Source organism: Actinia tenebrosa, unplaced genomic scaffold, assembly GCF_029948245.1.
Source record: "Actinia tenebrosa isolate PJP-AT-01 unplaced genomic scaffold, QUT_ActTen_1.0 PGA_scaffold16__25_contigs__length_10494907, whole genome shotgun sequence".
NCBI classification, from domain to species: domain Eukaryota; kingdom Metazoa; phylum Cnidaria; class Anthozoa; order Actiniaria; family Actiniidae; genus Actinia; species Actinia tenebrosa.
The window spans coordinates 9,551,551-9,577,961 of NW_028292576.1; the positions used below are offsets into that span (position 1 = coordinate 9,551,551).

The 26,411-nt window shown below is 38.6% G+C and overlaps 1 protein-coding gene across 1 annotated transcript; it reads left to right on the top strand.

The window, feature by feature from the left end:
• Positions 1-4,525: 4,525 nt before the first annotated feature.
• On the top strand, positions 4,526-25,432 carry LOC116289911 (zinc finger C3H1 domain-containing protein). Its single transcript, XM_089030973.1, is given in 29 exon segments — positions 4,526-4,988; positions 6,142-6,937; positions 7,273-7,490; positions 7,801-7,881; positions 8,435-8,466; positions 8,562-8,600; positions 9,026-9,073; positions 9,813-9,897; positions 10,417-10,589; positions 11,525-11,665; positions 12,119-12,282; positions 12,871-13,058; positions 13,657-13,774; positions 13,974-14,148; positions 14,636-14,860; positions 15,240-15,659; positions 16,214-16,485; positions 16,488-16,742; positions 17,244-17,759; positions 18,248-18,470; positions 18,726-19,290; positions 19,741-20,045; positions 20,528-20,775; positions 21,190-21,490; positions 22,178-22,278; positions 22,988-23,089; positions 23,570-23,609; positions 24,034-24,096; positions 24,693-25,432. Coding segments are annotated over 29 exon segments (6,414 nt in total). The 5' UTR covers positions 4,526-4,588; the 3' UTR covers positions 24,813-25,432.
• Positions 25,433-26,411: the final 979 nt, after the last annotated feature.

A 26,411-nucleotide genomic window follows, 5' to 3' on the forward strand; every position in this document is an offset into this window, starting at 1 on the left:
ATCATGAATTTTTACCAATGTGGCGGCCATCTTGAATTCTATTTTTGAATGTGCAGTCCCAAAAATTATCCATACCCCCCTCACGGAGGAATCTTTGTAAGACACCCCCTACCCCCTGGAAATTCCAATTTTCTTCCATACGAACTCTGTAATTTTTGTTCTTTCTCTGACCCCCCCTACTCTTCGGAAATTCCAAATTCCTCTGTGGGGTGGGTATGGATGATTTCTGGAACTACACAATGAGTCATCATGGGATGCTAAGGGGGCAACTGCCACTCTGTGCTTTATAAATTTTCGACGTTTGCCCCTTAACATTCAATAATTCAAGATGGCCACTGTAAATGACTTACTTATTCAGTATAAATACAGACATTGAAAATGAAATGAAAATGACACATGGTTTTGGATGGGTTGCACCCAAGATAAATAGGTCTGGAGGAGAAAATACTGTAAGAGTTCCATTCCATTTGTCTCTCTTTGCCCTTCCCCACCCCATCAGACACAGTTAAACCTGATTTCGATATCTGAGTAGTCCTTACAACTAAGTCCCTCATTGAGTAAGCAACCTCTTATCTGGTTTTGATCATGTCTTACATGGGGACTGCCCCATATCGTAACTTGTTCGGTTAATTTTGAAAGGATTCGTCAAAAATTCCACCCTATATCGCGATGTCTTTGCCAAGACCAGTATGTAATTACAGCACGCATAACATGCCGTAACATTGAATTGGCTTCACATTCCAGTAATTCATCCAATCAAAACGCGTAGTTACGGTTACGGTAAAATACGGTACAGCTGCGGACTAGCCGTTTCGTTTTCTACTCATACTAAACCGCTTTATGCTTGCCATGTTTCACTCTACGTTACGTTATTCAGCTGTCATCTCATTCCATGCCCAGTCATTCACATTAATACTTTAAATATTCTTTTTTTCAAAAATCCAAGTTTGTTTCTCACTATCGTCGAACGCAAAATGCGTCCCTTTGATTTCATAACCACATTTCAATATATGTTGGACCAGAGCATCAACTTGAGAGGATTTTAACGGAAACTCCATCTGCGCACCTTTGGTTACCTTGTCCCCAGTCAAGAACTCAAACCCTTCACCTGTATTAAGTCTTCCGCCGAGATTTTCAATGTTAGGAATGATGTTAACAAGGTTATTGACCTCGCCAGCAAGAACCGCGCCCTCTTTACTGCAACTTAAACGAAGATTAAAATTCTGTTTCACGTATTTTGATTTCTCTTTCTTTAGCGCTTCCACCAATGGCTCGATCTCGTAGTATTCCGCTTCGCTTTCAAGTTCATCAAATTCTTTAAAGTTAAGAGGAAGCTTCAACTTTCTGCTTCGTAGGAAACTCAAGATATATCGAAACGTCGCTCCATCTCGATCAATGAAGATGTTACCTCTAGGATCCTTCGCCAAAGGGATAATCCCATTACACATCTTCGCTAACCTAGACTCGGAGAACTGCGTCAAGGTATAAGACGTCGAGTGGTAGTGATATCCTCCGACGTTTAAACTCACAACAGACGGAAATACAAAGATTGCTTGCTCTAAGATTCCATCTTGTTCAATGACTTCACTCGTACGGTAAATACGAAGCTTGGGAGTTTTGTCATTTTCTTTTTTCTCTTCTACCGAGTCTGAGAGAGGATTTATTAAGTCCTTTACTGCGGAAGGATCTTTAGTAACGTCACTAGAAGCGTTTGCCTTTTCTGTTGACATTGTGGAGTGTTTTTAAAGAAACAGTTTGGTTGTATTATTGGATGGCTAGAACCCCAGTCCACCTGTTGTGATGGCATGTGCGCGCGCTAGTGATCATGACTGAAACACTCATGGCAGAGCTGAAAAAGGCCAAAAGAACTTGACCTGCGAATAACCTTACTTTTTACTACAAACTAATTAATAACTTTCTTAAAATATATTATTGCGCAAGAAGTTTTTGATGGTGCAGACGCACTTCTCCGAGCTCTGAAAAGGAAACCGCGTTGAATTAAATGGCCAGCCCCATTTAATCCTGGCTTTTCTGGCAGTAGTTTCTTGCATATCTTTGAGTGCGTGCGCAGTCGTATTAAAAGAACAGGTCGACAAGTAAAGCTCATCTCTATCTTCTCTGTAACTTTGATGAATTTTTAAATCAAAAATCATGCTTCTAAAAAAAGATCACGCGTGTACATTGTACCACACCCCACGAAATGCGCGAAGTGACATTAAAAAAATTAGGGGGTAGTAGAGCGCTTTTTAAAACAATTGTGTACCACGTGACTTCTTCATGACACATACTTGTCAATCATTTTTTAGAAGAATTAGTAGGTTCAATTTGGGTCAGCATCTAAATATAACTATCTGTTCGTTACGGTAGCACATGAAAACGTCAAACACAGAAAATTGATGAAGATACAACATCGGTATAGCACAATAATGTTGTAAATATTAAAAAATCTTGCTTTTTATGTAGGTTTTTTTGACTTAGAGACATCAGATGTGTCTACTTGCTTCTTTCAGAATGTAAAGAATGAGATTATATTGTTGTCTTATCCTCGAGAACCAGACATTTTGATATTCAAATTAGTGTGCTTAGAGATCAACAGCTCAATCCTTCTGTTCTGGATATAGAAATGTCTTCAAATTTAACTCAGTATATAAAATAACTGATGCAAAGCTAAGTTCTTACGAACATATTTCTAGGATGTTCCATTCAAGTCACAGCAATTTTCGTGCCGACTGGTCCATGGAATCTGAAGATATATATATATATATATATGTATTTCCAGTGTTTGTTTAAGTCTCAAGGGCGTGATCGAAGTATTGAGTGTTAATATTCTTTAATTAATATCTTGTAACTGACACTGACTACACAGGGAGGCGAGAGACAGGAGAGGGAGGGCCCGGGGGGAGGGGGGACGGGGTAAAAGTATCGGGTATGCTCGTCGGATGTTTTCAACAATCCGTGCGAACGTGATTTACAAAGGGCGTGGCTGGACGATTTCAAACAAAATTCATAAATGGCTGTTCAAATGTTTGCCTAAGTATTATTCTGAGCACCTGATCTATGCGTAATTATAAAATACAAGTTATTCTAAGCTCTTAGGATGCATTTGTAACATATGACTAGAAAATTACGATAACTTTTCCATATTGTGAAAGAATTTCCTTTCACTGGATGTGATATAATTCACGAGGTCCTTTCACTGGATGTGATCTAGTGAGGTCCTTTCACTGGATGTGATCTAATTCACGAGGTCCTTTCACTGGATGTGATCTAATTCACGATGTCCTTTCACTGGGTGTGATCTAATTCAAGTGGTCCTTTCACTAAACTCCACATGAGGCGAACCTAATGACATCCTTGTTATCAATTATTTCAATTAGGTTCGGTTCATGTGAAGCCGGTTCGACGTTTGACCTGAGCCTATATTTTTCACAGCCATCGGAATATAATAATCAAAATAAATGGTATATTGGTCAACGTAAAAAAATAAAAAAAATGAAAAAAATAGATAACCGATAAAGTTAAATTATTGGATGAATATGGTTTAAGAGTTTAGAAGCTTCAAAGGTAATGAAACAGATGTAAGGATTTCGGATGAAACGCGTAAAACTTGACGCTTTGTTGGCTATAGTATGACTGGTGATATAACCTTCATCAGAAATCCTTACATTCAATATATCAAAACGCGAAAGCCTAAAAGACACTGCAACAAATTGTATTCAACTGAAAGTTACAAAACAGTTATGCGAAAAAAAAAACAAAAAAAAAACAAGTTAAGTAGCAATTAGTTTCAGGTCACCCGTCCTGGAACTAACTTCGCTAAACCAGACTTGACTCAGTGTCATTGATGTCCAAGGTTTTTCCATTGGACCACGGTTCCTGGGGGATCTGCATAACAATGGCTGTGAAAACAATGCACCGAATAGACTAGACTTTTTAGCAGTATATTTTCAACCGATTCCGTGCGTGGCAGAGATGCAAGGGATTAGCCGATATGGTCTGGGGGCCGGCTGGTCTCTCCCCTGATGCTTCGGCTAGAACATTTTCTTGCGTAATTCGTGCACCCAAGGGCAGAAGGATTTAATCGCCGTCAGGTCCGAAGTCCATACGACGCCTCAGCTCTGCGGATGTCTCGGGGGTATGGCAAAATAGAGTCGAGTTTTTTTTTTTAATTGCCGTTGGTTGGTTTCTTTCTTTCTTTTGTTTCCCTCACTATTTTCTTATTTTTTACTCTGCGAGCAGGCAGAGTTTTTTGTTTTCTATTTTGCAGAAGAATGTAAGCCAAGAGGCTGGATATATTTTTGGTTTTTCATGCCAGTAAGACATGTTAGAAGGAACTGTTCGTAATAATCAACAACAACAACCAAAAAAAAGAAAGAAAGAAAGAAAGAAAGAAAGAAAAAGAAAAAAGGGAAGAAGAAGAAAAAAAAACAAACATTTGCAAACTAACTGGGCTGGCTTGGTTGCTAAATGCCGCAAAAGTCCTGGTAACTCAACGCGCAATGATTGCTGGGTAAAAGAAGTCAAGATGGCCGAAGAAAAGACGGAAAAAATGGACGACTTACAAAAAAGACTGAAAAAATAACTTAAAATGGATAATACTCAAAGAGAAGTAGAGCCGAAGGAAGGAGAAATTAGTGATCTTGAAGATGGGGAGATTAAAGATGATGAAACCCCTGAAAATCTGGCAAAAATTCCGTTATTTAGCGAGCCTCCTCATCAAGTTTTGCAAGGCAGTGATTTCCCTCGTTTCGATAACACGAACACTGGAAGTTTCCAAGGTGGAAATGTTAATTATTTTAATGCAAGAAGAGCGAAACTACCCCGGAGAAGAGATTCTGGGCCTCCTCCTAGGTTTATTGAGGAGGAAAATCGGTTTAGGGAACAAGAAAGCCCTCGAATGAGAACTCGACCTTCTTTTCTTCATCACTCGAGTAATGTGAACGTTCCGAGACAGGCCAACTTACCATGGATAAAGAATGTGCCCAAGCGTATCCTTAAAAACTTTACAATCGATTATTGATACTTAGAAAAATAAGGTTTTATTTATAGACAAAGATAAGATGCTTTTTTTATCTCTTTAATACGATAGGCTAATGTAATTAATTTAGATGAAATTTAAGTTTACTTTTTATTGGGAGGGACACGTAAAATATCCGTTTGTTCTCTCCCGAGGAAAAATGGAATTTGCAAAGTGTGTGGAGGGTCATAGTAGGTGGCATTTCCTTTACAGCTCTGTCTTACGCTGTTGTGCAGTTCAAGACTGAAAATATCTATATGGAAAAGAGCGCTATATAAATATCATAGTCATCATCATCAAGACTGTGGTTTGCAGGTTCAATTGTCAGCTGAATTACATGTGAAACAAGATTGCTTGGTTCTCTCCCTTGCTATAGAGGTTGTGCACCATCACGTGACAGCAGCCATGTTGGATGGCAGGAACAATACAATTATTTTACATAAGAAAGAATTCAATTCCTTAGAGTAAAGGGATTTTATTGTTCTTCCATCTAACCACAGGCAGTCCAAGCTGTATTTTGGGCGCCAGCTCGTTATGGTGCAAAACCTCTGAGGGGTATTTCTCTGGTTTCTTCAGTTTTCCAGCCTCTGTAAGTATGGCGATAGTGCATATAGAGCAAACTTCATGGAAGAACCCTTAAAAGGGAGCAATGTTTATATAATATCACCACCACCCATATGTATTTTCTAGAACTAAACATATTGTTTACAAATCCTACATAGATACTTCAGACTAGAGTGCAAATAATATACCTGTGAAATAGATAGCTAGCTAGCTAATTACTAACTTTGTGCTATTGGTTGCCTAAGTCTAATTAGCTAAAGAAATAGGTGAGCCATGACGGGTAAACTAGTGCATGTCTGCTACTCAAGGGCACGCATTTTAAAATATTTTGAAACACACTTACAAAAACTGAAATAATATTTTATTGTACATGCTTTTCCTTCATGTAATTTTACATGTTCGCATTTTCGTGCCCTTGTCATGCCTCACTGAATTCCTATGTCTTGTCTAATTAAGCGCTAACTATCTCCTATTTCATCCCAACTATTTCACGGTTATATTATTTGCACTCTAGTTTACTTTTTAGTACTTTATGATATTCTTCTTAACCTAATTCCCAGTAGCACCAAACCAACCAGCCCCATTTACTCCTCCAATACACAAGAGACCAAAACCCTTCCCACAACAACAGATACCAAGATTGCCCTCCCCAGAAGCAGATAATATGGATGATTTTGACCTATTACTTGAGCGACATAAACTTATACAACTACAACTGGATAAATTAGAGAGGGAAGAATCGGTAGCGATGCTCGAAAATGAAGATTTCATAGATGATAGTTTTGTGGACATTCCAGTAGACACTGATATCAATAATATAAAAGGTGATAAAGTGACGAAAAGTATAGAAAAAGGAGATTCTGGTAAAAATACTTTAAAAACAAATGATAACGAACAGGATGTGGACAAAAATTTGCCAAAGAATTTTGAGCCATTTAAGATTAAACCATTGCGACCACCCGTACCTTCACTTAAGGAACTAAGTAACAGAGAACAAAAAAAAAATATAGATGAAGCAATGGATGGTTTAGGGTCTGTTCACATCGGCAATGAAACTAAAAATATTGATGCTAATCAAGATGGTCAGATTACCTCTCCAAAAAGCAACACTATGGAGAATTCTCAAACTATTGTCCAAGTTACTGCCAAGAAAGTGAAACGCCGAAGACGCCGCAAAAGACAAAAAGATATGCGGAAAGCTAATGCTCTTAATAAAGGGATTAATATCAATTACTCTGGTAGGGATTTTAACGTAGATGTGCATAGGACTGTAGAAGAAAATACTCTAGACTCTCGTTTGATGCAGTTGGCATCGTCATCAACAATGAATACTGCAGAAATGGAGAAAAAGATGAGGTATGCGTTATTAATGCCATCTAGATTTTATACTGTGACCCCCAAAAATTTCTCACTTAAACCAAGCAAAAGTTACTTGTTGTAAATAGGTTACCACATCAAAATGGTATGTTAATGAAGTCATGGTTCTGAATCTCCTTTGTTAGCATTGCTTTGTCCCACAAACTTTTTAGGCGTCACACAGTGCGATGTTGCGTGTGAAAGCACATGCAGCATTGCACCATGATTTCCGCACCATGTGTCTGTTCACACCCTGTGTCCACACTGTGTGTCTGTCCGCCCTAAGTACTGTGTCCACACCTTTACTTAACGCTACTCACATATCTGAATGACAGGACCAGTGCTGAACAGCAGAAGAAGAGAAGAGAGAGACTAAAACAATGGCAGCAGTCTCGCAAACAGGACCCCAAGTCTGATGCAAGGTCTGGTAAGGGGCGTGGAGATAATTTGGAGAAGTATGCATCACCAGGTGGAAGACCTATATCAGATGGTAAGGACTTTGAGACAGATGACTATCTGGAGGCTCCTATGGACGTCGAGAGTGATACACCAGGTGAATACCCAGTATTTATAATATTTTAGTAATGTATTTTTAACATGCATAAGAAGTATAATTATGTTATCTGCACACCTACCAACCTGCCATCCTAAACTTTTACCCAACAGAACCAACAACCCACAGACCTACCATCCTACCTTAACTTCTAAACAACCACCCTGTCATCTGCATACCTACGGACCTAACATAACTTCTACTCACCCACCCACCTACCTACCTACCTGCCTACGAACTACAGGACTCCCTACGTACTTATAGGACTACAGTACCTACCTACCTACCTAATTTTAATTCATGTTTATAGATGGTCCAGTTTTGCCTCTAATTGAAGAGACAGGTGACGATGTTCCTCCACCCCCTCCCCCTCCACCAGCAAGAGAACAAGGTACTCAAAAAACATTCATAAACCCCACTTTTTTCACTTTTCTATATGTTTTATTCACTTATTCAAGTTCACAGCTTTATAAAATAACAGCTAGTCACCAGACAGTGTCTGGCCAGAATATAGTCAACTCTGGTTACAGTGAACACCCTCAGAATCATCACTTGGTGTCATTAATAGAGAACGTCTGCAATAGCTAGAATTAATTACGGTCATTTCTTTGTCAGTATTTTTGTCGGGGAATTTTTTTCCTGTTCATAATAGCAATGTGTCCTTAATATTGGGTTGTCCCCAAGGCGAGAGTTGACTATAGTTCCCTTCAGAGTTCCCTGTACCATCTTGAAAGGAAGTCATGCCTTTGATCGAAGCTATGGACTATTGGAACTTGTCTGGTCAAATCTTTGCCTTGCCAGCCATTTTGACCAGTAACGTTTAGCCAAAAATGAGGTTTGACGACAGAGCTAAAGCTATTTTGGATGTGGATCATGACTGACTGGCTGTCATTTGAAGTCATGGATATTTAGATATCTTATTTAATTATTTTTTCCATTTCTAGAACTGATGGCTTTGATGCAGCAACAACAAATGGTATACAAACGAAATCAATTCCTTCATGAATTCTACCATTTCCTTATTTATTTGATGATTTATTAACTTATTTGATTCTCATTTATTTCTCAAAGGCTTACAATGCTTTTTCAGTCCAAAATATGCTAAACCAGGTAATTATTGGCAAAGCTTGTATCTTACAACATCCTTATGATATATCATGCAATTACCTTTACCTATAAAAGAAAGACAAACTGACACAAAACTCTATATGTTTTACATCATCTCTGTTTTGTTTTGCCCCCTGGCAAGATGGCCGCTGGATTGCAAAGTAGTCCATTGATGTACAATATGTAGTTCCAGAAATTATCCATACCCACCCCACAGAGGAATTTGGAATTTCCGAAGAGTAGGGGTGCCAGAGAAAGAACAAAAATTACAGAGTTTGTATGGAAGAAAATTGGAATTTCTGGGGTTGGGGGGGGTGTCTTAAAAAAATTTTCTGTGAGGGGGGTATGGATAATTTTTGGAAATACACAATACAATAATAATCAATTGTACCCAGTATGTACTGTAATTAAATCTTATGTGTTTGTAGGTCCATGTTTCACCCAACATCCATGGCTTCTATCCTCCGGGACAGATCGTAAGTATACACTCATTTTAAAAAACATGTTGGTCTGAGGACTGAAATGGCCAATCTGAAACTAAATGGAATTTTTGGAGGTTTTGTGTTTTCTGGCTAAAATAAGAAAAATAAAACTTCTCACTTGAAGGCCATGCTTCATATTCCAATTTGAAAGAAAACTATGTTGTTTGTCTTTGAATGAATGTATTACAATTTATGGCATGATATTCAGATCTCAGACCAACAACGTTTTTAAAAATAGGTACAGTGTATATAAATATTTAGCTATTGCCGTCAAGTTTGTAATGGTGGTTTAAGATAAATTGTCAATTTTTGTGGAGAGAGGAAAACTTGAGGTAGAGCCAAGAGAAAAATCCTCAATCAACACCATATTGAAGAAATAGAAAACGTGTGCACGTGCTGTGTGCAGTCATAAAGCACGCGGGGGATGGCAGAACACGAGAGAAGTGTTAGGAGAAGCACGACATGTAGTGGAGTGCTTCTGGACACTTCTCAAGTGTTCTGCCAATCCCCAAGTGCTTTATAACAGCACACAGCACAGCAAGCAAGTTTTTTATTTCTTTTATGAAATACAAATTACAATAATCATTATTTTAGATAGGAATCACGCAACGGAATGTGCGTGAGCGTGCAATGTGCTCTCATAAAGCACACGCTCTAAGCCAATCAGAACGTGACATTCATAACAGTTATTTTATAAAACCATTAATCAACTCTCCTTATATTGTTGTTTCAGATCTATGGTGATTGGTCTGGTAATTTTGCTTCAGCATCTATGAATAGGGAGGCTATTGCTAAAGACATGGTACCACCTTCTTCAGGTATACTCTACATGTGTGTTCTTATATGATAATTGAATGTCAATGAGTGTGTTGCTAACCAACCACTTACTTACACCTTACTGACCAGTTACTGACACCTTACCAACCACTTAATGACACCTTACCAACCACTTACTGACACCTTACCAACACCTTACTAACACCTTACCAACACCTTACCAACACCTTACCAACACCTTACCAGACACCTTACCAACACCTTACCAACACCTTACCAGACACCTTACCAGACACCTTACCAGACACCTTACCAACACTTTACCAGACACCTTACCAGACACCTTACCAGACACCTTACCAGACACCTTACCAGACACCTTACCAGACACCTTACCAGACACCTTACCAGACACCTTACCAGACACCTTACCAACACCTTACCAGACGCCTTACCAGACACCTTACCAGACACCTTTAACCTCATAGTTATACCTTACACAGTAGCCAACTATTTACTAACTAGTTTTTTAATTTAGTGTTGTCAATTCTTTTCACCAGGGCAAGGAGATCTTTCACCTTCACTACAAAACCATAACAAAGAAGGCCAGATAACACCAACAGAAGAAATAGAAGAAGAAGAAGATGATGATGATGATGAAGCTGCATTACTCAGAGAGATACTTCTGAAGTCTGTGGCTAAGAAGAGAGCAGCTAAGAGTATTGACTTGAAGGTGATTACTGAATAAATAGAAAATATTTAGAATATTAAAATATAAGAAAAAATTCAATTATTAAAAGAATTGCTTGGTTTGTGCGTGTGCATATGGGTTCGGCAGAACACAAGAGCATTAGGTGAAGCGTGACGCGTAGCTCAGTGCTTAATTGCAATACTTCTCGAGTGTTCTGCCAACAGCCTACTGCTTTATAACTGCACACAGCTCAAGTAATTTTTTATTTCTTTTAAAATAATAATATAAATTAGAATGTCCTTATTATAAATATACGAATGACACAATGAAAAGTGTGTGCACTCTACAGTGTCCCAACCAATCAGAAAGTGAGATTTATATGATGGAATGACAAGTTGGGAGTTTTCAGGATGATGTTGTTACAAAATGAGAAGTGGAGAAAGAATTTATGGGATTGGAATTAAGTTTAGTGGTATATTTGTTTAAAAATCACTGAATTGAGAATGATTGGGGGAAATGCAGATTTTAGTCCTAATTTTTAGTCTTATTCTCTACTTTCACATCCCCATAATACTTTGAGTCTTTGGGGGGTAACCAGAGGGTAAAAACCCACTTATTTTGCTGAAGGCTGTTCAGACAATGTTGACAATACCTTGCTTGGTATCCAAAAATAAAATGAAGAAGTAAAAAAACAGAAAAAGATAGAAGCTTGAAGACGCTTAAGGTAAATTTTAAACATTTGTTCGTAAGTCAATGCATTTTCTGTAAGACCAAAACTCTTGATGATCTGTACACGCAAAAATAACTTGGAATAAACTGATAATCAGTATTGTACAGATAAAAGCAGGTATAGTATAAATTCAATTAAAAAAATTTTCAATTTGGGAAGGTTTTTTGATTGGTTACCCCCCAAAGACGCAAGGCATTATGGGGATGTGAAAGTCGAAAATATGTTATTTAATGATATTTATTTATAGGAAATGAAATCCCAGTCAGCACCGGCCAGTCCAAGTACAGCAACATCCATAAAAGAGTCTGTTAAACCAACTGTTTACAAGACTACCAACACAAGCCAAGCTAACTTTAAGTCTGTTCAGCAACCAAATACTATTAATAAGGTATGTATGAAATATTCTATCCTAACAGTTTCCAGTATTTTACCAGTCATAGTCCTGGGCATAATGTTTTCCCATTTCAAACCAAGTGTCATTCCCTAAAGTGTTATTTCTTTATGTGTTGGTTGTGCAACAAGCTCAGTCTGTAGTGTAGTGCCAAAGCTAGTGGTGAATAAAACCTCCAAATGTATTACAACCAGAGTCCAATGGAGCTGCTCTGAGGGTGCAGGCAAATGCAGGCATGCAAGCTTGAGAAGACACATGCATACTACTCAAGCAAGGAAACTTTAAACTTCTGAAATGGCAAAACATTATGCCCTAGATAGAGGTCAATATGTTCTCCTGTAGGTGCCTATCTCCCCCTCCCCTCAATATGAACCTGTAGTCATCTCTATTATATTACCCCATTTTACTGTTATTTCTCATTTTACTGTGTTTTGCTATGTTCTCCTGTAGGTGCCTATCCAGCCCCCTCAACATGACCCTGTAGTCATTCGACTTGGGGAAGACTCCGATTCCTCTGATGAAGAAATGTATCAACAAGAGAGCCATATACAGCAAAGAGGAGGGTTCTTTGGTAGTCTTGATATGATGCTTAAACAAGCTAGAAATTCAGTAGAGGTGAGTAATACTATGATTCTATTATGTTGTTATACATTATACTCACTATATGGCCTCACATTGGCTGAGAGTATTCTGCCAGTATTCTATACTAGGTGAACATTATGTTAATAGAGACTTTGCACGATCACACCATGGCACCCATGACAGAAGGCACAACAATAGTCGTTCTCCCCAGGGAAACTGAATTCTTTCTTATGTAAATTAGATTAGACCAGATTCAATTGTTCCTGCCTTCTGTCATGGTGGTGCAAAGCCTCTATAGTTAATCTTTTGAATTGGACCCTCCCTTACCCCTCCCCAGTAGGAAAAAATGTGTACAGTTACTCTCACTCACCCCTCACCCTTTGGTAAAAAATGTGTACAGTTGCCTCATATCCTTCCCCAATGGGAAAAATGTGTGTACACCTGCTCTTACCCCTCTCCTGCTCTCCCCCTTTCTCTAGAGGGGGAGGGGTGATAGAGGCTGCACAGCACCTATTGTCTGGGGTTGCATGTACTACGATTTAAACTTTGATCTATGGTGTCCATGTTGTGATAGTAAGAGCAAAGAAAAGGCTAATTTTAAAGTCTGTCTCTGTTTTGTTGAATTCAAAGCCCAAACCAGAATCTAAAATTGAAGACACAGAGGTGATGACAGTACCCAAGACACCTGATGCCTTGGCTCACTTACCAGAAGAAAGAAGAGCTGAATATAGACGTCTGAAGGAACAGTTAGCGCAACATGAAGGAAGAAAGACTAGACAACCATTGTCAGATATCAGCCAGGATAAAGGTTAGCTTAGGTTGGGATTGGATGGGATTGAATGGAAATTGAATGAGATTCTGTGGAAATTAGATAGCATTTCATAGGAATGAGACAACATCTTAGTCATGATCATTGAATGGGATTTTATGTGAGATTGGATAAACATTTATGAGAATTGAATGGGATTTTATGTAAGATTGGATGAACATTCATGAGAATTGAATGTGATTTTATGTGAGATTGGATGAACATTTATGAGAATTGAATGGGATTTTATGTGCATTTGGATGACCATTTATGAGAATTGAATGGGATTTTATGTGCGTCTGGATGACCATTTATGAGAATTGAATGGGATTTTACATGTATGCAAGTTTGAATGAACATTGACAAAATTGATTGGAAATTTAAGCAACATTGAATGACCAATTATGGGTATTAAATGGTATTTTTAAGTGAGATTGGATGAATATTTATGAGAATTGAATAGGATTTCATGTGAGCTTGAATAGACATTTTTTTGGATGACACCATATTTTTTACAATTATGAGTATGTGTCATTAGAAAGCTCGTATTAACCAAGTGTGAGGTCAGTACCACACAACCTGATTTTTTATGTTTCAGAATCCAAGTCAGAAAGTGAAACTGTAGAAGAAAAAACTGATTCTGCAGAGGAAAGCAGAGAATTGTTAGAATTGAAAGAAAAAGCCAAGGTGCATGAAGAAAAATTAACCAAGCACAGGTATTTATTCCAATGGGATGAAATGTATTTCTCTCGTAATGGGCAATAGTTGTGGAGTTTGTAATGAAGAGAAAGAAATTGCTATACTAGATAATACCTTTTTTTTTATCATGAGTATCTGTTTCCTTTCGGCCATTCTTTTATCCATTGCATTAAAAATGCTTGAATTGCCAACATTTAAAAATAATTTCATAATTAGGAAATCGTTGAGTGAAGATCAAGAAATGCTTGGAAAGATGACATTGATGCTGAGTGAGAAAACAAGCCTTCTTGAATTACAGGAAACCAGAGTTTCTAAACTGAGGAAACAATTAGAAGCAGCACAGAAAGCTATGTTAAATAACAGACTTGTTATCAAGAAACTCCATGAGAGGGTATTTCACTAGTTAAATATTTTTTCGTTTGTCATCTTTTTCTTTAAGTTTCATTTATACGTTATTTTCATATTTTCATTTATACATTATTTGGTTGACCTCATATTCATTCATCCATTAAATAAATCTGCAGTAGTAGTCTTTCATGTATCCAACGACCATTTCCACCCACTCCTCACCCAGTTACCTAATCTATCCATCTATCTGTCACCCACTATCAAGCCAATGTATCCACCATCCATCCATCTATTCATTCATCAATCTTTCTGGCATCCTTTCCACCATCCATCCACCCACCCACCCATCCATCCACGCACCCATCCACGCACCCATCCACGCACCCATCCACCCACCCATCCATCCATCCATCCATTCCATCTATCCATTCCATCCTATTCATTTGTTTCTCTATTTTTCCATTTCCACTCATCCCTATTTCATCCCTATTTTTGTTTATCAATCCTTCTATTCACTTGTCATCCAACAGGCAATCAAAGTCAAGGATAGAGTGGCCAAGAAAATGACCATCACCCGTAATATAGAAGAGGACTTATTACGAGTAAAGAGCATGGTATCAGCTGTTAGAAAAGACCCTGGTTTTTATACTGGTAGTGACAGTAATGAGAATAAAGACACTATGCAGGACCAAAGGGCAGGAGTTCCCAGGGCAGAAGGATCTTTAAAGAGATCATTAGATGATTCTAGTATTATGGTTAGTATATGCATGTACGTCAATTTTGAATTGGCAGTTTGTACAATGGCGTCATTTTACTACTACTACTACTACTACTACTACTAAAATGCTTCACAAATTTTCTGTCTTATTTAAACAAATTTGTATTTCCTCATGAGAATAGTTAAACAATTGGTGTACTGTGCGGACACATTAGCCGGGACCTAGAAGTGATAAACTGATAACAGTGTTAGCCAATCAGATTATCACGTTCTCATGTACATGTATGATATAGAGGTTTCTAAGATAGCTTCTTTTTTCAATTTTTTATACATTTTCCGTGGAAGACATATCATGTATAAAGAAATCTTATTTTAAGGTTTTGCTATTGAAGGTAATTTTTATATTTTATCTGCAGAATTTGAAGAAAGCCAAAATAGAACCACCCCAGTCTCAGTCAGCCAAAGCTTCTCCAAGAAAGAGCTTACTTGCAGAAAGAATAGCACAAGAGAGAGCACGGCTCAAACACTTGGAACAAGATCTGGCTGAGAGATTAAGTCACTTTACAAAATCTCCAAGAAAAAGTCAGGCAAATGAAAGTAAAAAGGCTGTTGAATCCAGTACCAAACAGCAGCCAAAGCCAGAAGAAAGTACTGTTCGTCCAAAAAAGGAGGGTAATTCTTCAAAGACTGTTGAAAAAACAGCTCAAACTGCCGTTCTTGGAATTGCTCAAGATTCTTCAGCTCCAATGGAAGGAGTGGAGACAAATCAACAAGAAATGGAGAGTATAGAGTTCAATATTGACGATAAACAGTTAGATTACATCAAGAAACTACAGGTAGGTATCTCTGATGCAACGCAAGATGTATACTGGGTGAGGGAGGGGGGGAATATAACAATGGATTTGTGGGGGGAGGGGGATAATAATGGATTTGTGGGCAAAGAATCCCCCATCCCTGCTTCATGGTAGTTTATGAAAAATGCTCTTGCATTACTAGTAGTGGAAGGAAATGTCACTTTTCCATTCAGATGTCACAATCTGGAATGGAATGCACAGGTGCCTTAGCTGTAGAAAGCAATGTGACCAGGGTTTGAGCCCTGTAATGTTTGGTGTTGTATATAACAGTTCTGCAGTTTTTCCTCCCTCCACAAAAATCAACTCCTAAATTCTAATTTGATCTATTGGCTGCATTATCAATTGGGTTGCAAAAAGATATTAGTTTTTAGAGCTACCCTATAATTTTGTTAAATTATGTTAAAGTAATAAATGTGGACGGACGGACGGATGGACGGACAGACGGATGGATGGATGTGTTCAGAGGTGGTTCATTAGCAGCACACATTGCCCATGCTTCCCACTATTTACACTACTGTTGTTTCACTTGTTCTTAGGTTGAAAAAGAAAAGAAAGGTCCTACTTTCCCTAAATCTACACATGAGATACCTCAGTCAGTGCATAAGAAAACAGCTTTGTGTATATGGCTTGAATCAAACCATACAGTCCTACCAGTACTAGATGTTAACCCTAATAGCCTTGACTGGTTAGGCAGCTCTAGTATGTCAAGAGAAGATGATGATACAGAGGAATTGGCGGAAACAGAAGTCCATAAGAGCATTTCTGTGGCCTCTTTTGAAAGTATTCTGCTGTATTTCAGATCCTACAGGTTAGGATAGAGTTTTATTTTGTGAGGTTATTATTTGCAGTAACTGCTGCTGGTACTGGTGATGATGGTGGTGTTGGTGATGGTGATGGTGAGGTGGTGCTGGTACTAGATGTTAACCCTAATAGCCTTGACTGGTTAGGCAGCTCTAGTATGTCAAGAGAAGATGATGATACAGAGGAGTTGGCAGAAACAGAAGTCCATAAGAGCATTTCTGTGGCCTCTTTTGAAAGTATTCTGCTGTATTTCAGATCCTACAGGTTAGGATAGAGTTTTATTTTGTGAGGTTACTATTTGCAGTAACTGCTGCTGGTACTGGTGATGATGGTGGTGTTGGTGATGGTGATGGTGAGGTGGTGCTGGTGCTGGTGATGATGGTGATGATGGTGATGGTGAGGTGGTGATGAAGATGTTGGTGATGATGATGATGATGGTGGTTGATGAAGATGGTTGTGGTGGTGGTGATGATGATGGTGGTGGTGACTATGGTGGAAGTGGTAATAATGACGATGGTTGGTGGTGGTGATGATGATGGATGATGAATGACGATGATGGTAAAGTGGTAATGATAACAATGGTTGATACTAATTATGATAGTGGTGATGATGCTGGTGGTAATGATGTTGGTGGTGGTGGTGTTAATGAAGATGATGCTAGTGGTGAAGAGGATAGTGTGGGTAATGATGATGGGTTAATGATGATGATTGTAACATTGGAGTTGCTTAAAATCACATTTATGTTCTGTTTTACTTAACTTCTAGGCTCTCTCCATATTTTCGCACCAAGGCAGGACTATCTCTCAGCTCTCTCACTTTCACAAACAAACTGAATCCATTCAAAACTCTTTGTGATTATGAACTAAAAGGAGCATGCAATGATGAAGACTGCAAGCACCAACACCGCCATGATTACACCCCCACTGACACTGATGCCATCAGAGATCTGGCATCATATGCAATACAAGCATCAGAAAAATTGTCGCAGACTGTTATAGAAAAAAGGATTAATTTAATAGTGGAAAAATTCACCAAGCAATATAAAGGAAAAATTCCATTGGATCAGTTATTAGTATTACTTGTGAATAGTATTAAAAAAGATGGGAAAAGATCCACACCATTTAATATAAGTGGGTCAGTTCTATCGACATTACGACTGCAGAATCAACATGCAACTGATGAAGAAGAGGGTAGAACAGTTGATAGAGGAAGAGGGGTTCAGTTTAAACAAAAGGATGAAAGAAAAATGAAAACAAGTGCTGATGAATCGAGAATGGAATGGTAAGGACATGGCTAAGTGACATAACATGAGTTGCTCGGTGGTCTTTAGTATTGTAACAAAGAGGAAGGGTGGGAGAAAGACCAGGCCGCACTGAATTGGAACATAGCATGTTAGGTTTTGCTGAGAGAGAAAAACTGGAAAACCCAGAGAAAAACCCACGAATCAATACTCTACTCATATGTGATGCTGAGTCCAGGAATCAAACCTGAGACCCCAACACTATCCTTGTGATTCCCCTTAAATAGACACAAAATATTTCAGAAATGGAAAACCTAGTACAAAACTCTACAATCAAAGGAAAGACCTTACGAACTCTACTCACATGTGATGCCGAGACCAGGAACCAAACCTAAGATTACAACACCACCCTTGTGGTTCCCCTTGAGTAGACACAAAATATTTCACAGTTTTTCAGAATTTGTAAATTTTGGGCTTCATGATGTAGATGTGTTTTTTTTAAGATCATTTACTTCAATTTTTTTTGCAGCCAAGAGATTCGCTATTTCTCTGAAATTTACAATAGCATCAAAACACTGACTGATGCAGTCGAAGAAACACCATCAGACATAGCATTATGGATTAAGTTATCTAGACTTCAATTACATCAAACAAATGATGATAATGATGGCAATGGTGAAGGACAGGACATTGATCTAATGCAGTGCTTGAATACCTTGTCAAGGGGGCTTGAGGCTAATCCAAACTCTGAGGTATCTTGGTTTTTGCCATTTCTTAGTGGCTTTCTTGTCTATCCCTTCCCTATTCCCCTTTCTTTCCATTCTATATTTTTTTCCTATCCATCCCTCACCTCCTCCTGCATCTCCTTCCTTTCCCTTTCCATTCTCTAACCTTCTCTTTATCTTCAAATTTTATTTGTTTTTCCATTAATTGCATCACATTATTGTCTCATTGTACTGCAAATATTTATTATCATTTTCTAATAGTATTCTAACATTTGTATTTAGGAGCTTTGGCTTGAGTACTTAAAGCTCTTCAGGCTCCAAGGACACCCTGATGAACACAAAGAGCTTTGCGAACAAGCTATAGGGTTCACACCTACCTACAACATCTGGTGGCATTACCTTGACTCTGTCCACACTTACGACAGTAAACGAACAATATGTATAAGGTTACTCAACCACCTAGTCAAGCAAGAACAGCAACAAAAAGATGAACGTCACTCTCACAGACTCCTTGAATCTCTTCTGTACCTTGTTCAATTGGAGCTTTACACTGGAAGGCGCAAACTGGCTTTGCTTGACTTTCAATCTGCAATTAGGAAGAAGAAAACAACATCTAATGATGAAAGCAGTATACCGAAGCTTACCACCAAGATATCAGCACAGGATCTTTGCCTGGCATGGCTAGCATATATCCATGTATTGGAATTCCACAGGCTACCAGCAATATGGTTTGACCCAAAGAATGGGCGTCCAGCTAGAATGGTTGCTAAGGATACGTTTGTGTTTCCATGGCAGCCTGGTGGTGGGACCTCCACACCCAGTGAGAAGATACTTGGAATGTTTCATGGTATGTTTCTCTGCAACAGTTGATTCCGGGATGTGTAATCTCTGTCAAAATATTGTTGGCAGGCATGAAAGTGAGGCAATTAGGGCAAAAATTCTCTTGCCAATTTGCGATACTTTTGACAGGGATCATCAGAATCAAATCAAACTATTGGTTAGTACATGTAAATAAAATAAATGAATAAAAATAAATGGGATTTAGCAAAGGAAAGCCAGGGAACCAGGAAAACCCTCAAAGCACAGGAGAGAACCAACAAACAATTCTACTTACATACGACACCGAGCTCAGTGGGACTTGAGCCCGGGTCGCATTGTTGAGAGGTGAGCGCTCTCACCGCTACGCCACCCATGCTTCCCGTACCTCGCATTTTAGTGTAAAAACAGTTGAAAATAGTCTAAAATTAACCACATCAGGCCTATGAAAAAATGCAACTGCTTTTTCAATTTCCTACAGAGGCATTACGTGCATGTACACTCCATAACAAGGCAACATCAGATAAAGTTGTGCTCTGCCTTCCTCTCTATCAAAACCTGCTTGCCTTGGAAAGAGCTCATGGGAGGCTGGACTCAGCAAGAGGAATTTGCCGAAGACTACTCCAGGGTACCCCTGGTCAGGTGGAACTTTGGCAGTGCCTTGCGGCCCTAGAGGAAGCCACAGGTAACCCAATGCAGGGTTTGGTTATTTTGAATGAAGGATTGCAGAAATGTAGGTATGACTGGGAGCTGGCTTACACTACTGCAAGACTGCATCTTGAACAGGTTGGTCTGGGGATGTATAACATTCTTAAAAATTGGATGGGACTGGACTGGATTGGATGAATGAAATACTTTCTTAAAGCAGGGTATTCCCTTCAGTAACAAAAGTACTGCTATCAATGGGAGCCCTATAAAATTGGATTGAATAAGTCTGGAGTGAAGTAGATTGGGCTGGAATGGAATGGATTGGATTTCTTTGCATCTACCCATCATTCCATCCATCCATCCATCCATCCATCCATCCATCCATCCATCCATCCATCCATCCATCCATCCATCCATTTGTCTTGCCATCTGTATGCCCAATCATCCACTCATCTCTCTGTTTCCCCTTTCTCCCTTTTATCCCTTCCCATTTATCCATCTCTCCATTCCATTGCCCAACCAATGAATTTCACACTTCACCTGTTTAAGATTTCAATAGCCTTGCTAACAAGAATAATTCCATTTTTAAAGCTATATCTGTCATATTTTTTGCACATCAGGGGGAGGCATTGAAAGCAATAGAGACACTTGTGTACACCATCAAATCAAGGTACAATGATCCAAGGAGCACACAAGAATCTCCCAAGAACCTTGCTGCTACAGACTCGAGTACAGTTGATCCCATATTACTGTACAGGAAATTGCTATCACAACCATTACCTTATGATATCAAAATACCACCTCTGATGGGTGGGGTGGAGGAGAAGCCAACTGGAAGGAATGAACTGTACTTGTGGTTAAGCTACTGGTAAGAATACTGTTATACTACAGTGATGATGGTGATGATGATGATTACTGGTAACATCTGATGGGTGGGGTGGAGGAGAAGCCGACTAGAAGGGATGAACTGTATTTGTGGTTAAGCTACTGGTAAGAACACTGTTATACTATGGTTATGATGATAATGATGGTGATGATGATTGTAATGATGAATATAATGGTGACTGATCATGACGATGGAGATATTGAGGGTGATGTTTATGTCTGTTGGTGATGACTATTAGTCATTGTTGCAGATGATAATGATGCTGCTGGTGGTAGTGGAGATGATGATGATAGTGATGATGATGGTGGTGGCGGTGACGATGATGATGATGGTTATTGATGATGATGATGATGATGGTGGATCTTTAATACTAATATTTACTTATACTATTCACAGTTTACTGTTGGAACTATCTCCCAGCATATCCCCCTTGTGCCTTCAGTACAACCTCTCAGCTGAGTCAGCCTACGAGACAGCGGTCCATACTCTAATAAACAGAAATAATGCACAGGCAATATGGCTGGAGTATCTCTTCTATAAGACGTCAAGAATGACAGCACACACTGCATCATCCAATTCAGATTCTCTAAAGCCTTTGGATGATCTTGTGAATAGGTGCCTTGTGTCTGTTAGTGCTGGTAAAACCTTGCCTTACTCTACATCAGAGTCTTGGTTGGACTACAGCTTTCACAACCAGGTATTTACTTTAATACTTGTTTTCATAGACCCTTTAAAGTACCTCGGACTGCAGCTCAATTCGAAGGACATAACAATAGATTTCCAATTCTCTGGAGATTGAAATTCTTTTGTTTTGTCCTCCAAATTGAGCGCCTTTGACGTCACATGCAAGGGGTCTATTGTTACAAGCTGATTGAGATGAAACTTGGGACAGGTTATTAAAGACTACCATTGATGATATAAATCAGTAGAGTATGTACAGGTACATGGGAACCATTGGAAGATACACCAGAAGAATTTATTTGGTTGATGGTAGTCTTTTGTGCATGGTTTCCTATTTCAGACCAGTGTCAATCTCTCAAGATTCTTTGTTTGGGCTTCTATATTCATGTATCTAAATCTCAGATCTTACTGGAAAACAAAGAAATAATACTCAAGGGATTGGCACATGGTCTAAAATAGAAAAGCATTACACCCAACCTGGAAAATAAAGAAATAATACTCAAGGGATTGACACATGGTCTCAAATAGGAAAGCATTACACCCAACCTGAAAAACAAAGAAATAATGCTCAAGGGATTGACACATGGTCTAAAATAGGAAAGCATTACACCCAACCTGAAAAAGCCCATTGGTAATGTTTAATAGCTTAGATTAATAAACACTACAACGAGTTTTTTTCTTCCTTTTTTTTTTTTTTTTTCAGGTCATCAATCTGTACCTTGGTTGTCTCCCACAATCATTATGGTCAGCTGTATATAACAAGTATCTTAAGCTATATCCTAGCAACCTGCAGTTAGCCATACGGTAAACACTAACCTGTCTCTTTAAATGTATTCCTTTCATTGATCATTCCTGCACTTGTCGTACCAAATGAGTAGAGTTTGTTGGGTGTCTCCCTTGTTGGGTGTCTCCCTTGTTGGGTGTCTCCCTTGTTGGGTCTCCCTTGTCTAGTGTCTCCCTTGTTGGGTGTCTCCCTTGTCTGGTGTCTCCCTTGTTGGGTGTCTCCCTTGTTGGGTGTCTCCCTTGTTGGGTGTCTCCCTTGATTCAAGGGTTTTTCTCCAGATTGTTCAGTTTTCCTCCCTTCGTAAAAATTAACAATTCCAATTCAATCTGTGAGTTAGCCATTTCCTGACTTAGATCAGCCCAGAGGTTGTTTCAGGGTTCTATCTGTGAGTTAGCCATGCCCTGACTTAGATCAGCCCAGAGGTTGTTTCAGGGTTCTATCTGTGAGTTAGCCATGCCCTGACTTAGATCAGCCCAGAGGTTGTTTCAGGGTTTGATCTGTGAGTTAGCCATTTCCTGACTTAGATCAGCCCAGAGGTTGTTTCAGGGTTTGATCTGTGAGTTAGCCATTTCCTGACTTAGATCAGCCCAGAGGTTGCTTCAGGGTTTGATTTAAAAAAGAAAATTGTTTTGGCAACTTGTTTTCCAATAATCAGGCGGATGACACAGATAGATCATAACAGCTTGTTTGTGTTACATCTTTGTTGCCATTTTGTTTGTTTGTTTCCAGGGCTTGTGAGCATGAAGCAAGCACAGGATGTGTTGACCAGGCCATCAAGATAGCTTCAATCTTCTTAGCCGAGCACCCATCATCAATCACTATGTGGAAAATGTACTGTTCAAAATTCTTCATCACTCCCATTTTCCATTTTTTCTTTTTTCATTTTTTCTTATTCCTTTTCATCGTTGTTTTTACTATTTCATTCATATTCCATCTTTCTTCTTTCTTTATTTTATCAATCACTACAGTGAAAATGTACTGATCTTTTCTCATACCCCTTTTTATTTCCTTCCCTTTAACAATTTCTATTTTCCCAGATTCACAATAGGAATAAGGTCAAAACAACAGGCATCTTACCCTATCTCAGAGGGGAGGGGTGGGAATATCCTTATAGGTACCACCTCTGGAAGTTAAATCCTGGATCTCATCCTTAAACATCACCAAAACTAAAAGTCAAATTGCAGAATAAATGCCTGCCATACTGTTTTTTTTTCAAATGTTCCTTTATATTATCCCTTTCTGTATCATTGTTTTATTCTTCATTGTCCTCTACTAAGCTTCTGTTGGCTTCAATCACATTTTGCTCTGCAGATTGATCTCATTAAACCTTCAAAGAAAACACACCAAGGAGGTTAGTATATCATAGCATTCCCTTCCCATTCATTCCCTTCCCTTTTCCTTTCCCATTCTCTTTTCCTTTCCTGTTCTCTTTTCCTTTCCCGTTCTCTTTTCCTTTCCCATTCTCTTTTCCTTTCCCATTCTCTTTTCCTTTCCCATTCTCTTTTCCTTTCCCATTCTCTTTTCCTTTCCCATTCTCTTTCCTTTCCCATTCTCTTTTCCTTTCCCATTCTCTTTTCCTTTCCATTCTCTTTTCCTTTCCCATTCTCTTTTCCTTTCCCATTCTCTTTTCCTTTCCTGTTCTCTTTTCCTTTCCCACTCTCTTTTCCTTTCCCACTCTCTTTTCCTTTCCCATTCTCTTTTCCTTTCTCATTTTCTTTTCCTTTCCCATTCTCTTTTCCTTTCTCTTTCATTTTATTGTCATATTTTATTGTCAGGCTCACAAGTTGTACCAGCAGTCAACAGATGCACTTCCATTTGCCGCAACACTCTGGAAAGATGTAAATTATCAAGGCCTTTACTTCAACTCTCTGTTATTCACTTGTTTGTTTGTTTTTCAATTACCCAATTTGTACTAATTTCCCCACTGCACAATTTATTCTCCTATACAAACCCTTTTAAAATATGCAATTTTAGGGTTAATCCCATTTCTTCTGTCACATTTTAAGTCCTCAAACTTTACCCCCACCCCTCCCTCCACAGAAATCATGATCTAAATATGAAAGTTTTTTATTTCTGTCTTTTCAGTTCATTATGTTTGAGACTTACCCCCCCCCTCCCCACCCTCCCTCCACTGAAATTAAAGTTTTTTATTTCTGTCTTTTCAGCTCATCATGTTTGAGATTTACCCCCTTTACCCCCCCCCCCCCCCCCCCCCCCCCCCATCCCTCCACCGAAATAAAAGTTTTTTATTTCTGTCTTTTCAGTTCATCATGTTTGAGATTTACCCCCTTTACCCCCCCCCCCTCCCCCTCCCTCCACCAAAATAAAAGTTTTTTATTTCTGTCTTTTCAGTTCATCATGTTTGAGATTTACCCACTTTACCCCCACCCCTCCCTCCACCGAAAATAACAGTTTTTTATTTCTGCATTTTCAGTTCATCATGTTTGAGATAGTAAGAAATGATGACAAATCTTCAGTGAAAGAAATCATCAAAAAGTGTGAGACTATTGGAATAGATGTAGAGGAGTACCTAAAGACACTACAAGGAAAATGACCTGAAGTGTTCGTAATGTATATAGTTACCCTTACCAATACCCCTTCTGGGGGACTTAATGTTTCAGTTTAGAGAGGCAAAATATAGTATGCCTTTCAAAAGACTTTTTATTGATATACAGCAGAACATTTTGATATTAGCCATTTCGAGGTTTGAGGGGAGAAACTGGATCAAGTTGGCATTGCAGTGCATTGTGGGATGCTTTAGGGGACATTTTCAAGATGACGTCTATTTCATACCCTAAAAGAGTCCCACAATGCACTGCAATGCCAACTTGATCCCAGTTTTTTCTCATCCTTGAAATGTCAAATAGACGATGTCAAAGGCTACATATAATACATACTCTGAGTTACCATGGTTACTGATACTAAAATTACGGGAAAGGTACCAATTTCATCAGAGTTGGAAAAAATATATTACAGAATAATGGAACAAATGAAACTTTATATTTTTTGTAATCCAAAATTATATTTTGATATTTAAAAGTAGATATGGTATACTTAACAAATTTACGATGGTTGAGCGTGGTATGTCCTCTTATTTACCACGATATGACGTCAAAAGTTGGTCAAAATGTTATGGACTCACGAGGCGTAAGCCGAGTGGGTCCATAACTAATTTTGACCAACGTTTGGCGTCATATCGTGGTAAATAAGAGGACATACCACGCTAAACCATCGTAAATTTGTTTTTTACTACAAAACTCACAAAACTCTAGGAAATAGACTGCACGAAATCTTGCATGACGCCATTTGTTGGTATGGCCTCTTATTTACGACGTTTTTTAACCAATCAGCGCGCGAGAAAATTTACAATTGTGGTAAAAAATAGAATAGATTAAATTATTGTTCATGTTGAAATATCAGCTTGATAGATATTACTAAGCACCAATCCTTTTTTTTTCCTTTTGTGTCGTTTGACCTGACAAAATATTTACTTAGTAATACAATGTCTCCATGTGGCACACCATGGAATATTGACTTAAGAAATTTAAAACACTGTTATGCCTGATGGGAAGAAATGATGGATTATTGCCAAATATACCACAGTTTTCCTGCATTTTGATTGGCTGTATTTTCATTGGTATGGGATTTATAACAAAAATAAATAAATAAAATATACCCAATTATCTTATAGTTTTACTTTATAGTTTTGGAATTACAGTGACAACACTTGAACCGTAAACACTTGGAGTTTGTTTTTTTTCCTTCAGATAACTATTTCCTTGACTTTCTACTGTTTCAAGCCCCATGAAACGTGAAGCATACACGACTTTCAAAAATGGCCGCCAGACTCGGTTGGGACTAGGGACAATTGCATGGAAGTGAGGTAAGTAAGGCCTCATTAGTATACAAAGTCTACTCAGTACGATATTTTGTGCCAAAGTCATTCATCTCACCAATTCTAGTTCTCTTACGCATCTTTTGAAATAAGGGTGAATGACTTTGACACAAAATATCGTACTGACTTTGTTTACTAATGAGGCCATACTTACCTTGCTTCCATTCAATTGTCCCTAGTCCCAACTGAGTTTGGCGGCCATTTTTGAAAGTTGTGTATTGCGTTCAAATACACCAAGTGATCAAAGTAAGTCTTATT